Source organism: Mustela lutreola, chromosome 17, assembly GCF_030435805.1.
Source record: "Mustela lutreola isolate mMusLut2 chromosome 17, mMusLut2.pri, whole genome shotgun sequence".
In the NCBI taxonomy this organism is placed as follows: Eukaryota; Metazoa; Chordata; class Mammalia; order Carnivora; family Mustelidae; genus Mustela; species Mustela lutreola.
This window is the reverse complement of record NC_081306.1, coordinates 20,248,335-20,264,423: the sequence shown is the minus strand read 5'-3', so window position 1 is coordinate 20,264,423 and position 16,089 is coordinate 20,248,335. Positions and strand designations below refer to the sequence as shown.

The following is a 16,089-nucleotide window of genomic DNA, read 5'->3' as shown; positions in this document are numbered from 1 at the left end:
AGCACCGGCTGGGAGAGGTGAGCCAGCAGCTTGTTCAGGGCAGGCAGGGATAGGATCCCGATAAAGGCACCCTGGCCCAGTCCCTGCGCTGCCAGCCATGCAGGCCTCCAGGAGACGGGTGGGGCCGCCATGAAGAGCAGAAGCTCTCTGGTGTGAAGCCCCAGAGACTGAACCCCAGCCTCCGCCCTGCGCGGACTGGCTGCTGTGGTGACCTCAGCAGATAATGAACTTCTCTGGCCTCAGACGCCTCTTGTGGATCACGAGGAGATGTGTCCCCCTTTGCCTGGCGCCCGTGATGGGTCCAGCTGACCTTTCACCCACCCAGAAGCATCGCCCCGAGACAGTGTTTCCGCGCCTCCCAGTCTACAGCAGGAGCTACTCCCTCAGTGCCAGGCCTACCCTGCCACTTACCCTCCCACCTCCACCCTGCCCAGAGCTTGGCTTCGCGGACAGGCCCCTGATGCCTTGCTCTTCCAACCATGCCATGCATGTCTCCTCTGAGGGAGCCTTGCTCCACGGACCATGGGGATGAGCAGGGAGGAGGACCCAGGTGGGAGCCATGACAGAAGCCTCTGGGAGGGTCGGCCCTGGGCGTTCCCTGGGAGATAACAGGGAGAGGTGTGTGCCTGATCCTCGGCCCCCTCTAGCTTTTAAAAGAACACTCCCTGTTCTGCTCAAATTAAGAGGGAAAATCTGTAAAACAGAGAAGAAATTGAAGGGGTACAGTGGAACTCCGTGCCTGTCCCCGCATCTGACACCCGGCATGCTTCCCATCTACAGTCCAGATCACTGAGCAGAGCTGACACCCAGGGGAGCCCGAGGGGTTCCACCACCACACAGGGCTGGAGAGTCCCCACTCCCCTGCCAAGGGTGTGGCCTGGCAGGGCAGGGGCCAGGCCTGGGGGATGGAGGGGGTGGGACACGGGTCTGGCCACCCATCTGGGAGTGATTTGAGAAATTCCAGGCCCTGCTGGCCCTGCGAAGCTATTCTTAACTGCTCTAATTACAGGGTCAGCCTTGGCCAGTGGCACCATGGGGTCTGGGCATCGTTAACTCCTCCAGGGGCCAAGCTGGGGATGAGCAGGGGCTGCTCTGCGGTGGAGGGGGACCCATCAGGGGCCAGGGGTGGAGCCTGGAAGGCAGGAAGTGGTGGGAGGAGGAGCACTTGATGACCAACCCTGGGTCCCCTCTCCAGGCTGGGCCAGCTCCCTCCGTTTGCGGGGGAGCCGGGTAGGGAAGAGATGGCCTGGCCTGGGGAGGTGTGGAGGATGAGATACGAATGCAGCATCAGGCCCAGGGGCTCTTATTCTTTCAACAAAGGGGCCCCTTGTGTCTGCCCCCTCCAAATTCCCAGGGCCCAGAGTAAGCAGAGGCCTTGCACTATGTAGTTCGAAAGCACTGGATCTCACTCAGCTTCGCTTTCCTCATCAGCAAAATGGGCCTCACCAGCCCCCCAACCTCTCTCGGGTTTGTAAGAAGTGATGGGAGTGGAGGGTCACTGCCACCGTTAGCCCTTCTCTGGCAGATGCCCTGGCAAGAATTCTTATGGCAGTCAGGCTTCTGTGCCCTCAAACATGGTCCACGCGATTCCCAGAGCTTAGACAGATCACTAGGTCTTCTGTGACTCAGTTTCTCCAGCCATGAAATGGAAGGGGAAAGGGCTGGACAGACAGCCAAGAATGAAAACCCTCTCCTGGTTCTAACCTTCATAGGTCCCTGCCTGGGGAGCAGGTGGGGTTCCCAGAAAGCCCCTCCAACACTTGTGACTGAGCAGGGCAGAGGCTTCTGAAAAGGAACCAGGCCCCCAGCTCCTCCTACCCAAGCCAGGATGGTCCCTCACTCCCAGCGCCTGTTTCCTCAGCTGTGATATGGGGAGTCATCTCTGACAGCCTCCTGTGCCTAAGCCACAGGGAGCCCAGGCCCCCTGCACAGAGCTGGCTTGGCCAGTCCCCACGGCTCCATCACAGACCCCCCTGCACACACTTCCAGGAGGATGGAAAACTGAGAGGCACTTGCAGTCCCAAGCCACTTGGGCACACCCACCTCCCCACCACACCCACAACCACCAGAGACAGGCGTGTGGCCAGGGCTGAGGAGGTTCCATAAAGCCTGTCAGTCCAAGGCCTGCCTCCCTCTGTCCCTTGTGCCTGCAAGCTTGCCAGCCCGTCTGTCCCCATGTCACCCCATGTCCACCCTGCCATCTACTGAAGCTTTGGTCTCCTTGACCCTCGGCACCGCCAAAATGGCCCCAGCAAAATCAAATACGTTCCCACACTTCCCACCCATATGTCTGCCAGGTCACAGTCCCTGCCCTGACACTCTGAAAGCCTGCATGAGCAAGGGCCCCTGCTGTGGCTGGGGACCGGGTGGGATGGGGTCAGGAAGTTCCTCTGCTCGGGCAGAGTGGCCTCGCCCCCACAGGCCTGCTGGAGGAGCCTTGAAGGGCCACGACCGGGTTTCTTCTGCAAGACCTCGCAGACGAGCTTGAGCCTCCGACCACTTGGGTGATGAGCCCCTCACTGACAAGGTCTGGGCCGGGCCAGGCAGTGCCACCCGCTTGGGCCCCTCCACTCCACAGGTGGCCTTGCCATGGCACAGCAGAGGCCCTCACCCCGAGTGTCCACTATAGGCTTCAAGACATCATTCATGCCCTTGACCCTCCCTCAAGCCCAGCCCCAGTGTGCCAGCTGCTCCTACCCGGGCGAGGTGTCCAGGCTGAGGGAGGCGAGGGCGCTGGAGAAGTGCCGGGTGTCCCAGAGCTTCACTTCCCGCTCCCGCATCTGCATGGAGGGGGCAAAGAGGGGCTCAGAAGGGCCCATCCCTCATCCCCCTGGGCTCCCTGGGAAGCCAGCATCTCAGGACACAGCCTGGCACAAGGGCACTTGGCCCAGAGCAGCCCTTGGAGGGTGGGGGGGAAATGAGTCATGCCAGGGAGGGAGAGTTTGGGTTTTCATGTCCTGCCCCTTTAAGGACCCCTAGGTGACAAGGGACACGGGGGCGGTTCTGTCCATGGACTCCTGGGAGTGGTGGGGGCAGGCTGCCACAGTTCCCAGGGTCAGGCTTAGCTATTGCGAATGGAATCTGCCAGTTTTCAGCAGCTGGAGGTCCCCTGGGGCTCTGAGACCCGGCCGCACACAGGGCCGTATATGGACAGGCCTAGAGCTGGCTGGACACCCCTCACCTCCCAGTGGGCCTCATCCCTACCCTCTGGGTGTGGGTGCCCAGCCCATCTGGGAGGAGCCCTACCTGGTTGAAGCCAGTGGACACAAGTTGCTCCTGGGTGCCCATCCACGCCAGCCGACCATCCTTGCTGTTCCTGTGGGCCTCCGTACTCTGGAGGAGACAAAAGATGGCGCTGTGCCGCTGGGGCCTCCTGGGGTGGGCCACCTGCCTGAGAGCCCCACGGAGGGCAGAAGGGGCCAGGGTGGTGAGCCCCAGCGGCTGGGGGACAGGGGAGGCCTAGTGTCATGACACGATGGACCCCAGCTTCACCTTGGCTGAGGACAGCACCACACCCAGAGGGCTGACCTGGCACCAGGCTTAGGCTCAGTGCCCCTCTTCCAAAGGGGACAGTAGGGACTGCCTGGTCACAGGGCCAGGGCTCAGGGTGGCAGCACACCCTTGTCCTTCCAGGAATCCCAGAGGAGGCACTCAGTGGCCAGTCGTTATCCCCAAGTTCTGGGGATCCCCATGCTTTCAGAGACCCTCATTTGTGAGTGGGGCTCACGTTCACAGGGCTATCCAAGGACCGACTGACACTACACACGAGAGGGACTGGCTGACTGCAGATCACGGGAGTGTGAGCATCACGGCCACCTCCTGACTGCCAGGGCCTGGGGAGAGGGCCTGGTGCCAAGCTCTATGGAATGGTCCCCGGAGAGGGCAAATAAGTGCCCCTCCTCGCTTTCCCCCAGTACGGGAGCTGCCAGCACGAAGGCTTCCTGAGCCCAGGGAGAAGAGGCGAGTTCATACGATAGGCGGCCCCGTCCCCAGGGCCCGGGGTGGGGAGGAGAGCCCAAGGAGCAGAGGGGGCCCAGAGGAAATGCAAACAGCTCCCTCCCAGTCACCTCGGCCCCTGGAGCCTGAGACCAAAGACCCTGTTACCAAAAATAGCTCACCCCAAACTGTGGCCAGCTTCCTCCAAGCTTCCCACGATCTCCTTGGGAATGAATGAGGGAGGGAGGTAGCCTGGGAGGAGCTGGCCCAGCGTCCCCACCCCAGCCCGCGGAGGCAGACCCCAGCGTGGGAGACCCTGGAATGGCCCATGTTGTTCAAGGGGCTTTTCTCACTGCTCCCCTCCCCACTCGGCAGCCGGCACAGGAAGTCAAGGCTGCAGCCTGAGAACCAGGGCCCCACACCCCGCTCTACATACGAGGGGCTGTGGGGCCAGAGCTAGGTCAGCCATGCCCTGACACCCTAGAGGCAGTGGTGTCACACAGGCCCTCCCTTTCACTGGCGTGCAAATATCCCAGGCGCAGAGCAAACCAGACCGCTGGCAAAGCGTCATGTGTCACTCATTCGTGCACCAGACCTTGCGAGGTCTCCCCAGGCCAAGCCCCATGCTAGGGGCCACGGTGGGGCAGGTGGTTCTCGGATGCTTCTCTGATGGATGGTCACGTCAGTGGGTGACGCGGGACTGCTCAATCATAATACGAATGTTCGAGCAGCGTTCTCTGCTAGGCACTGGGAATATGTGAAAGTAGAGAGGGTCCCCCGCCTCACTGAACACACAAGCTGGGAGACGGAGCTGAACCAAAGAGAAATCCCTATGTCCCTGCACGTTATTGTAAGTGCCAGGAAGTGAAGGTTAGGGGCCGCGGCTCTGGGTGAAAAGCTGCCTGGTGACTGACGGCCTCCCCCCAGCATGACAGCTCTACGCCTCTGTGCCTGTTCCCTCAGCTGGAGAAGGAGCCGTGTAACGGGACCACCCTCGGAGAGCTGCTGTGGGAAGGGTTAACACTGGTGAACGCCCAGGGCTTGTCTGGCACATACCCCATATACATTTTCTTAAAAAGCCTGATAACGGAGTACAAAAGTATAATAGAGGGAAGGAAATTAAGGTGACATGTGAGCGAAGGCAGGAAGGATCAGCAGGTGTGAGCCAGGCAAGGGGGCCAGCACCTGTGATGAGTGGGGACCTGGGACCTGGGTGAGCAAAGAGGCCAGGGCCACTGCAGGGGGCAGGAGGCGAGGGAGAGGAGTTGCCCCCAAGCCTGCAGGGCATGCAGGCTGCAATGAAGCATTTTTCATTCAGTAGCACAGATCAGGGACAGAATCGACCTTGGCCTGTCTCCCATCTTCCTATTTTACACATGGAGAAACCAGAGGCTCAAGGAGAAGACACCTGCCTCAAGTCACCTAGTAAGACAGCTGTCAGCTCTCTGAGCCCCCTGCCCCCTGTGGGCTGGGTGATTGTTCTGTGTTTGTGTGACAGGGACCTGAGGTGACAACAGATGAGGAGACTGAGCAGCAGGTAAAAGCCAGCAGAGCTGGGACCAGGAGGGGCCCCAGGTCCCAGCTGCCTCCTACCACACACGCCTGGATGAGCTCACACCAGGGGACCCAGGCTGCCCACAGGGTGGTGATGGGCAGGGCATTGGTCTCTGAGGACACTGAAGGCACCAAGGAAGCTGAGATGAGGCAGGAGCTCAGCCTGGGCCCAGCATGCCCACTGTCGGCACACTTGGCTCAGTGTGCCCGGGAGCCACAGGAGGCCCTATGGAATGGTGCTGGGTTGGCCTGGGGCTGGGTTGGCCACTGACCACCTTCTCCTTCCTCTGTCCCCAGATCATTAAAATGATTTGTATTTTATTTTTTAATTTTTTTTTTAAGATTTTATTTATTTATTTGACAGAGAGAGATCACAAGTAGGCAGAGAGGCAGGCAGACAGAAAGGAAGGGAAGCAGGCCCCGTGCTGAGCAGAGAGCCCCATGTGGGACTCGATCCCAGGACCCTGAGATCACGACCCGAGCCGAAGGCAGCGGCTCAACCCACTGAGCCACCCAGGCGCCCCTGATTTGTATTTTAAAACTGACAAGTTCTTCTTCCCTGACCTGAGCAGGACTCAGGGAGGAGCCCTCTCGCCAGATGCCCAAATTCTCATTCTCCGGAGCAGAGGAGAGGTTTGGCTGGAACTCGGGCAGTCTGCCACCCCGAAATCCCAGCTCTGTCACAGGAGGCTCTAGGGGAAACTGCTGGTGGTAATCCCCGAGGCCTGCAGGCCAGGCCTTGGGCTTTCCCCCCTCACAGGGGTAGCCTTTGTCCCAACAAGCAGCAGAGCACCTTGCCCAGGGAGAAGTCCCTCAGTCCCCTCCTGTCTCCCCAATACCTGGCCCCAAGGAGAGAACAGGAGGGGCCGACTGCCCAGCACAGGGGCGCCAGGAACAGGCACATACCCGGCATTCCAGCTGCGGTACAGCCAAGTCCCCCCTCTGTCGCCAAGGCAACGCTTGCTGTATGGGGCAGGGCAGCTGCAGGAGCAGCGCAGGGCCCCGAGGACCTTCTCTGGTGTAAGACCCCTGCCACCCACTCATGCCCCTCCTCGGCCAGGCTCAGGTCTACCAGCCCATGCCAGAGGTCAGATGGCTGACCCGAGGGCAGTGCTGAAGTCTCACAGCTCCCTGGACACCCCTTCAGCCATAGGCTGCTCCATCCCTGGCACACCCACAGCTTCAGGCCTTGGCCACCCCCACCCAAGCTCCCAACAGTGAAGGGGTTGCAGTGTCCAACAGATAAGCCCGCCTAGGCTGCCCTGCTGTGCCCCTAGGACAGAAATGACCAAAGGGCCAGATTTATAGGACAATCATGAATGTGGAAAAAGATTGTGTGTGCCAAGGGCTCAGGATATAATAAATGGTCATAAATGCAATCTAGATATAAGGTGGGGGATGGGGAACAGGAGGGAGTTGCTCAAGCATCTCCCAACCCAAGCTCAGGTCACCCGGGGCCCAAAAACGACAGCAGGGGGAGGACTCCCCAGGGTGCCCCACCCAGCTTCCAGGCTGTAGTGACAGCCTCTAGTGCATCCTCCCTTGACCCCCCTCAGCTGCACCCCCCTCTCTAGTGGGGAAGAAGGATCTCAAAAGAAGGCACTCCCAGAAGGTCTCTCCCCTGAGCGGGCCCCTCAGCTCACACCGACCCTGGCCGCCAGCAGCGGTTTTCCTAATAGAAGCCAGGTGTGGGCCAGATGCCCTGGGCGGAAGTGGGGGGCAGGGCCACGAGGAGGGCAGCATTCCAGGCCCTGCTGCCCCCGCACCAGCACCAGCGGCAGAGCCCAGGCAGCATCCCAGCAGCTGGGAGGGGGTAGGAGCCACCCACGCTCTTCCCAGGTCTCCTTGGCCCAGAAGCCCCATTCAGGGGGGCTCCCTCCTGAACCAGATCCTCTCCCCCTTCTTCTAGAAACTTGGAGCCCTTTGGACGGCAGCCACTCGGTCTCCACCTCGGCACCATCACTGTCTACCCCACCACCACTTGCTGGAAGAGGCGGCAAGAAAGGAAGAAAATGTTCAGGCCAGGGGAGCTGGCCCCATACAATGCCCAGCTGGGGCAAGAATGGGGTACCATGCGTGGTGCCCCGGGGCTGGAGGTGGAGGGCCTCAACCTCCCTCCTGCAACCTGGGATGCCCCCTTCCGAGCAGAGGCTTGGAGGTCAAACACGGAAAACTCTAGTGGGGCGCACTGCTCATACCCCACTGTCCTGGGACATGGACAGGCGCCACCCCCAGCCACCGGGCCAAGCTCCCCGGGAAGCAGGGCCACGGTGGGCTGGAATGGGGGTGGGGAGTGTTGAAACCACGCCTGGCAGGCTTGGTCAATACAGGACCTCCTTTTGGTCTTTGGCCGGTCAGAAACAGAACCAACTAGGCTACCGTGGGCAAAAAGTCGCTGTGGCCTACGCGACGGGGATCCTGTGTGTGCGTGTGTGAAGGCACATGCTAAAGGTATGGGGGCAAGGCCCCACACCCCTCGCTACTGCTGACCAGGTTTAGGCTGGTGAATGGCCCTTGACCCCAGGTAGGGAACAAATCCTAGAGATGGAGACAGGGTGTCTGGGAAGGGCCTGGGTTTCGCTGGGGAGCTCTTCCCCTGATCTTTACCTTCCTCAGTAAAGAAGCCTCCTCACCTTCAAGAAGAAGTTTTCAAAACTGTAAACCCGCTTATCTTACTTTCTGCTTAAAACTCTCTTAACGGCTTCCCATAGCACCAGTGACAGGCCCTTCACCACATGCCTGGTACTGAGCTGATGTCAAATGAATGAATGATTCCCCAGTGGCTCAGTGGCTGTAGCATGAACCCAGAACCCATCACCCACTCAGCACTCAAAAGGCCCCAGGCACCCCAAGCACTATCACCGACAGAAACCAAACATGCTCAGTGCCTGGGTCCCCCAGACCCCAAGTACAGAATGAAGGTCCATTGGCTGTGAGGCTGGAAGGGTACGGGGTGGGCGGCTGTGTCTTTCTGGTTACTCCAAGGCTGGCCTCTGCCAACTGTGCCAGGATAAGCAGGGAGGCATGAGGGTCTCAAGGAAGAAGAGGAAGCTGGAATCTCAGATTAGCTTCCTAAAGCCACAGGACGCCTCCACTAAGGCCTGTGGACAGCCAGGATGCGCCCTTCCCTGTGATCCAAGCCAGGTCCTCTCAGGACCCAAAACATGTTTCCCAGAAAGAACTTTTGGTAGCAGGAGCCCACTCCAGGTGACCCCTACACACCCATCAGGCCTGGGCCAGGGGCATGGGGTGTGGCAGAATCTCTGCTAAGAGGCAGAGCCTACCCCCACCTATACCTGCTGGAGCCACTAGAGCCTCAGCCCAACCCCCAGCCCACACAACTCACCTGGGAGGCCCCTGGCTTTGTTCTAGGGTCAAAGATCCGCAGCTGCTTGTCCTGGAAAAGAAGAGAGGAGTAAATAGAGAGTGTACTTGGGACAGGTAGGGTCCTTAGAGGCCAGCCTCTCTCCCCTACCCAAAGGCTCTGATGGCCCCACCTCCTAGTACACAGGGCTGCCATCACGCACCAGGTGACCCCTCCCCAGGCTGGCTCCTACTTCTCACTGCAGGGGGCAGGCCCCCTTTCCTGCCCCAGTCACCCACACTAGAGAACTCAGATACAGGAGTTCACATTTGCTGAGCACCTACAATGCGCCAGGCCTACTACACGCATGATCTTTCCCCATCTTTCCAGCCACTTTATGAAGTGGTGCTATCACCATGACCCCGTCACAGATGGAGAAAATGAGGCCCAGAACCAAACTCTAGACTACCAGCTGGTAGATGCCTGGCCCTGCGTTCAGCTCAGCCCAGAGGAGCACAAAAGATGATGTCATTTCTACACCTAAAGAACATGGTGACTAACCAGGATAGCAAGTTTACACATCCCAACCATCACTCGTCATACAGCTACTGACTCAGATTACCTAAGGCTGGAGACAGGAATAGGTAAGACATATACATATACACATACACATACAAATATATATATATATACACACACCAAATGAAGTGCCCATACCATGCAGAAGGACTCTATTCCCTTGGAGTAGTGGGTGTGCCTGTGCAGAAATGTACACGCATAAAGGACTGGGGAGAAGGGGGGAAGAATTTACATCCACTGACTACTTACAGGCTTGGCCATGACCAATCGTTAAGTGCTACAGGGACGGTGGAGAATAACACGGATGGTGTGATTCTGCTGCGGCAAAAGTAAACAAGGATCTCTATGTGACCACATTCCTGTAGCTTTTGCAAGTTTGCTGAGCAAGGAGAAAGGCCTTGAACAGCATGGGTTGTGTGTTAGTGCTGGGGACGGGGAAGGTGGGAGGTGATCAGCTCTTCTTCTTTTCATCTTAGCACAGTTCCACTTTGCTGCATTCAGGGTGGACTCATATTTTCATATTTTGAAAAACAACGACCCAGCAAGGAACAATCGGAATTTGAAATGAAAAACACAGTACCACTTACACCAGCACGAAAAAATGCGAAATGCTTAGCTATAAATCTAACAAAATACGTACAAGATCTATGGGAAGGATATTACAAACCTCTGATGAAAAGAGTCAAAGAACTAAACAAACAAGAAAGTCCATGTCCATGGATAGGAATATAATCAGTAATCAGTAATGTCAAAACGTCCCTTCTTCCCAAGTTGATCTACAGATTCAACAAAATCCCAGTGAAAACTCCACCAAGTTATTTTGTGGTTATGGATGAACGGATTCTAAAGTGTATATGGACAGGCAGAAAATGCACAGTCAACACAATCCTGAAGGAGAAGACCAAGTCGAAGGACAGACAGGGCCCGACTTTATTCTAAAGCTCTGCTAACCAAGACAGTATAGTGCTGGCGTAAGGACAAGAGATCAAAAGAAGAGGACAGCCCAGAGCCAGAACTCCACAAATACAATCAGCCAATATTTGACAAAGAAGTGAAAGCAATACGTTTGAGAAAGGACGGTCTTTTCAACAAATGGTACTAGAAAAACTCCACATCCACATCCAAAAGGATGAATCCACACAGAGACTTTACATCTTTTACAGAAGTCAACTCGAAAGGGATCACAGACCTACCTGTAAAATACAAACCTATAAAAGCTCTAGGAGATAATACAGGAGAAACTCTGGGTGACCCTGGATTTGGCAAGGGTTATCTATTTACTTTTAATTCACTTTCTTTCCTTTCTCTTTTTTTTAAAGCTTTTTTTTTTTTTTTTTTGAGAGAGAGAGAGAAAGAAAGAGTGCTTGCAAGCAAGCTGGGTAGGGGCAGAAAGGGACCAACATGGAGGCGGAATGAATCCCAGGCAGACTCCGCACTGAGCAGAGTAGAACCTGACATGGAACTCTGTCTTCCAACCCTGAGATCATGACCTGAACCGAAACCAAGTAATGGACACTTAACCAATGGAGCCACCCAGGTGTCCCTGGCAAGAACTTCCAATATTTTTAATTTTTAATTTTTTAAAAGATTTTATTTATTTATTTGAAAATGAGAGAGAGCACGAAAAGGAGAATGAGGGAGAAGCAGACTCCCTGCTGAGCAGAGAGCCTGATATGGGACTCAATCCCGGGACTCCAGGATCATGACCTGAGCCGAAGGCAGTCTCTTAACCAAATGAGACACCCAGGCGCCTGGCAAGGACTTTTTAGATACAACACTGAAAGTATGACCTGTGAAAGATAAAACTGGATTTCATTAAAATCATACACTTCTGGTCCACAGAGACACTGTTAAAACAATGAAAAGACAAGCCACAGACTGGGAGAAAATACTTGCAGGCACGTATCTGAGAGAAGACTTGTATCCCAAATATACAAAGAACATTTAAAACTCAAAAATAAGAAAACAACCCAATTAAAAAAGTGGGCAAAATGGGGTGCCTGGGTGGCTCAGTGGATTAAGCCTCTGCCTTTGGTTCAGGACATGATCCCAGGGTCCTGGGATCGAGCCCTGCATGGGGCTCTCTGCTCAGCGGTGAGCCTGTTTCCCCCTTCTCTCTCTGCCTGCCTCTCTACCTACTTGTGATCTCTCTCTCTCTGTCAAATAAATTAAATAAAGTCTTTTTTTTTAAAAAGTGGTTAAAAGACCTGAATGAACACCCCACCAAAAAAGACACACAAAATGAAAAGTGAACACATGAAAAGATGTTTAATATCACATCTCATAGGGAATTATAAACTTAAACAACAGTGAATTACCACGCCACACCTATTAGAATGGCTAAAATTTTTTAAAATGGTATCATCAGGGGATGCCTGGGTGGCTCAGTTGGTTGGACGACTGCCTTCGGCTCAGGTCATGATCCTGGAGTCCTGGGATTGAGTCCCGCATCAGGCTCCCAGCTCCATGGGGAGTCTGCTTCTCTCTCTGACCTTCTCCTCGTTAATGCTCTCTCTCACTGTCTCTCTCTCAAGTAAATAAATAAAATCTTTAAAAAAAAAATGGTATCGGGCGCCTGGGTGGCTCAGTGGGTTAAGCCGCTGCCTTCAGCTCAGGTCGTGATCTCAGGGTCCTGGGATCGAGTCCCGCATCCAGCTCTCTGCTCAGCGGGGAGCCTGCTTCCCCCTCTCTCTGCCTGCCTCTCTGCCTACTTGTGATCTCTCTCTGGCAGATAAATAATAAAATCTTTAAAAAAAAAAAAAATGGTATCATCAGATGCTGGCAAGATTACGGAGAAACAGAAACTCTTATTTGCTGATTGGAATACAAATGGAACAGCAACTTTAGAAGCCAGCCTGGCAGCTTCTTATAAAGCCAGAAATACTCTTGGGCCACCTGGGTGGCTCAGTCGGTTAAGCGTCTGCCTTCAGCTCAGCTCATGATCTCAGGGTCTTGGGATCCAGTCCTGCATGGAGCCCCACATTAAGCCCCCCGTCAAGCCCCGCCTCAGGCTCCACGCTCAGTGGGGAGTCCGCTTGCCTCTCTCCTTCTGCCTTTTCCCTGCGCTTGTATGAGCACACTCGTGCTCTCTCTCTCTCAAACAAAATATTTTAAAAGGAACTTATGCCCGTATAAATGTTTAGGACACTTTTAAAGTTGCAAAGAAGTGGAAGCCATCAGCACGTCCCTCAACAGCAGAAAAGATCAGCTGTGGTGCATTCACACAATGGAATACTGTGCAGTGATAAAGAGAAGGACTAAGAGGCCAAACCATAAAACTTCTAGAAGAAGGCCTAGGTAAAGAGCTTCACGATGTCAGATTTGGTAATGATTTCCTGCACAGGACAGTAAAAGCACAGGGAACAAAAGCAAAAACAGACAAGCGGGACTACAACAAACTTAACTTTTGTTCCTCAAAGGATGCAATCAGCAGAGTTAAGAGTCATCCAAAGGGAATGGAGAAGAGGTCGGCAGATCATGTCTCGATAAGGGATTAGTATCCAGAACAAACGAAGAATTCGTACAGCCACAAAAAAGTTAAATAGCTCACTTTAAAAAACGGGCAAAGGACTTGAACAGATAATTCTCCAAAGGTAGACCAATGGCCAAGAAATATACAAAAAGATGTTTACCATCACTAATCGTCAGAGGAACGCAAAGTAAAACCACAACGGATGATCACCTCACACCCGTTAGAATGGGCCCTGTCAAAAACTCAGGAAACAAGCATTGGCGAGGACCTGGAAAAGTGGGAACCCTCATGGTACAGCCACTGTGGAAAACAATGTGAGAGTTCCTCAAGAAAGTAAAAATAGAATTCCCTTATGACCCGGCAATTCCACTGTGAGTACCTCCCCCAGGGAAGTAAAAAGAGGGTCACGTTATCATTCACAGCACTCACGGCAGCGTTCTGCACAACGGCTGACAGACGGGGGCCACTCGAGTGTCCTCTGACAGAGGAGTGCACAAACACATGTACGGGGGAATATTATACAGCCGGGAAAAAGTTCCCATCCCATGACACAACACAGATGAACCTGGAGGACATTTTGGTAAATGACACCAGCCAGTCACAAAAAGACGAATAGTATATGGGTCCATCTATGGGAGGTGTCTAAGCAGGTCCACATCACAGATATGGAGTGGAGAATGGTGCTTACTGAAGGCGGGGGCTGGGGGGTGGCAAAGGGAAGCTGTTGTTTAATGGGTGTGGGTATGGGGTTTCAGTTCAGGAGATCTGCTGCACAGCAATGTAAGTAAACTTCACCTAACTGTCTACTTAAAAAGGGTTAAGACGGTAGGGCGCCTGGGTGGCTCAGTGGGTTGAGGCCTCTGCCTTCGGCTCAGGTCATGATCCCAGGGTCCTGGGATCGAGCCTCACATCGGGCTCTCTGCTCGGCAGGGAACCTGCTTTCTCCTCTCTCTCTCTGCCTGCCTCTCTGCCTACTTGTGATCTCTGTCTGTCAAATGAATAAATAAAATCTTTAAAAAAAAAAAAAAGGGTTAAGACGGTAAATTTTATGATATGTTTTTTACCACCATAAAGAAACAGCCACCAGCCCACCAAAAGACAGGAAACGCCCATAAATGTACATTACTAAGTTAAAGACGCCAATCTGGAGAGGCTGTATGTTGTGTGATTTCAGCAGTATGACATTAGGGAAAAGGCAAATCTCACAAAGATAGCAAAGGAGTTGGTGGTTGCCAGTGGTTCGGGAGACAGAGGGAGGGATAGGGGTGAAGCCCAGGGCACTTTTAGGGCAGAGCAGCGATTCTGCACAATGTTGTCATGTGGACGGCTGATGTCCTGCACTTGTGGAAACCCCTACAATGCAACACCAAGAGTGAAGTCTCTTGTAAACTCCGGCCTTTAGTTAATGTGGCAAAATTGGTTTAACCATAACAGACACAGCATCCCAACCAACATGAGACCAGACGGGAGGAGGACGGATATGGGAACTCTTGTACTGCCTGCTTGGTTTCTGCCTGGTTCCGGCCCAGGTGCTCGGGAGGCAGGGCTGCAAGCAGTCCGTGCCCAGTACTGGACTCTGCAACCCACAAGTGGTCACGGGGAACTGCGAAGAGAAACTCAGACCTGAGACGAACCTCCAAGGACAAGCAGAGCTTGCACTGGGAAGGGGAAAGTATTCACAGGAAGTGGAAATGCATGAACGAAGATGTGGAAGCAGGAAGTTGCTGACATGTGATGTGAAGGGGAAGACAAGGCCAAGACAAGGTGGTGGGAATGGAGGGGGCGGTGGGTGAGAGCACAACTGGAGAAGGGGGGGGCCAGCCCAGAGGCCTCGAAAGCCCGGCCTCCCCTGGCAGACCAGTCCCAGGTCTCCCTGATGCACCTGGTGGGATCCCAGGGCTCTTGGGTCACTCCTGGTAAAGTCCTCACAGCTGCCGTTCACTGAGCACTTGCCCTGTGCCACGTGGGAAGCAGGCCCAGGCCAGGAACCAGCTGACTGTGCAGGAGCACCAGTCCACGCCACTCCACAGCTCTGCAGGAGGATGCGATGTCGAGACAGACAAAAGAGGACAGAGAGACACACAGGACCCAAAGAAGCAGAAAGAACAATGAAACACGGAGTAAGATGGAGAGAGAGGACCACTAGAGATGGAGAACAGAGACAGGACAGCAAGAGGCAAGGAATAGGAGAGACAGTGAGACTGTGAGAGACAAAGGATCTTGAGAGATGGTGGGCAAGACAGAATGCCTCTTTGTGGTGCCGGGCTGGCTCAGTCGGTGAACTATGCGACTCTTGAGCTCAGGGCTGTGAGTTTGGGCCCCACACTGGGTAACACAGTACGTGGAAATAAAGAAAGAAAGAAAATATATTGGGGAACCTGGGTGGCTCAGTGGGTTAAAACCTCTGCATTTGGCTCAGGTCATGGTCTCAGGGTCCTGGGATCGAGCCCCACATCAGGTTCTTTGCTGGGCAGGGATTCTGCTTCCCCCCCCTCTGCCTGACTCTCTGCCTACTTGTGATGTCTGTCAAATAAATAAATAAAATCTTTTAAATAGATAAAAAAGAAAGAAAATATAGAAAGGCAAAAAAGAAAAAAGAAAGAGAAGATGCCTCCTGGCAGCAAAGGCCACTCACTCCCAGCTAAGCAACAGAGCCCCATGGAGAGCCCAAGGGCCTGGGTTTGGACACCAGCTCCACCACCTACGGGCTCGGTGATGTGGGCAAACCCCTGAGGCTTAAGAGGATCACTGATGGCAGCACCTCTCACGGGTCAAAGTCCCAATTCTTGCCACACTGGGTACTCCCCAAAGGCAGCCGGGCCAGCAAATGCCGGAGCTCGACACTGGATCCACACCAGGGGTCACACTTGGCGCCAGAGACTGGGCCACGGCAGGGGGGGTATAGCACTGGAGCTCGACACTGGATCCACACCAGGGGTCACACTTGGCGCCAGAGACTGGGCCACGGCAGGGGGGGTATAGCACTGGGCTATGGAGGGGCACATACCCCTGGGCTCACAGGCACGACCAGAGCACGCCGAGCGAGAGCACAGCTGGTTGGACTATCCATGAGGCCAGCGCGCCCCCTAGCGGCTGCCTGCCTTTCCCTTAGTGGGAAGAGCTGGGAAGGGAGCAGAAGGGGCTTCTGTGGGACCTGGAGGGAATCACGGGTCCTGGGAGGCAGAAGCAGACAGCCAGGTGGGAAACGGTGTGCAGAGCGGGAGGCTCTGGGAGGAAGCAGAGT

General features: G+C 54.7%; 1 protein-coding gene across 2 annotated transcripts in view; it reads right to left on the bottom strand.

Annotated features, from left to right (window-relative positions):
• LOC131819867 (mitochondrial import inner membrane translocase subunit TIM16) overlaps nt 1-16,089 on the bottom strand; it is a 64,170-nt gene that overhangs the window by 34,820 nt on the left and 13,261 nt on the right. For both annotated transcript variants that reach the window (XM_059155264.1, XM_059155266.1), the window contains exons 7-9: nt 8,837-8,887; nt 3,247-3,333; nt 2,698-2,780 (exon numbers count right to left, since the gene is read on the bottom strand). In XM_059155264.1, coding sequence (XP_059011247.1) covers nt 2,698-2,780; nt 3,247-3,333; nt 8,837-8,887 — 221 coding nt within the window. The remainder of the gene's footprint in view (nt 1-2,697; nt 2,781-3,246; nt 3,334-8,836; nt 8,888-16,089) is intronic.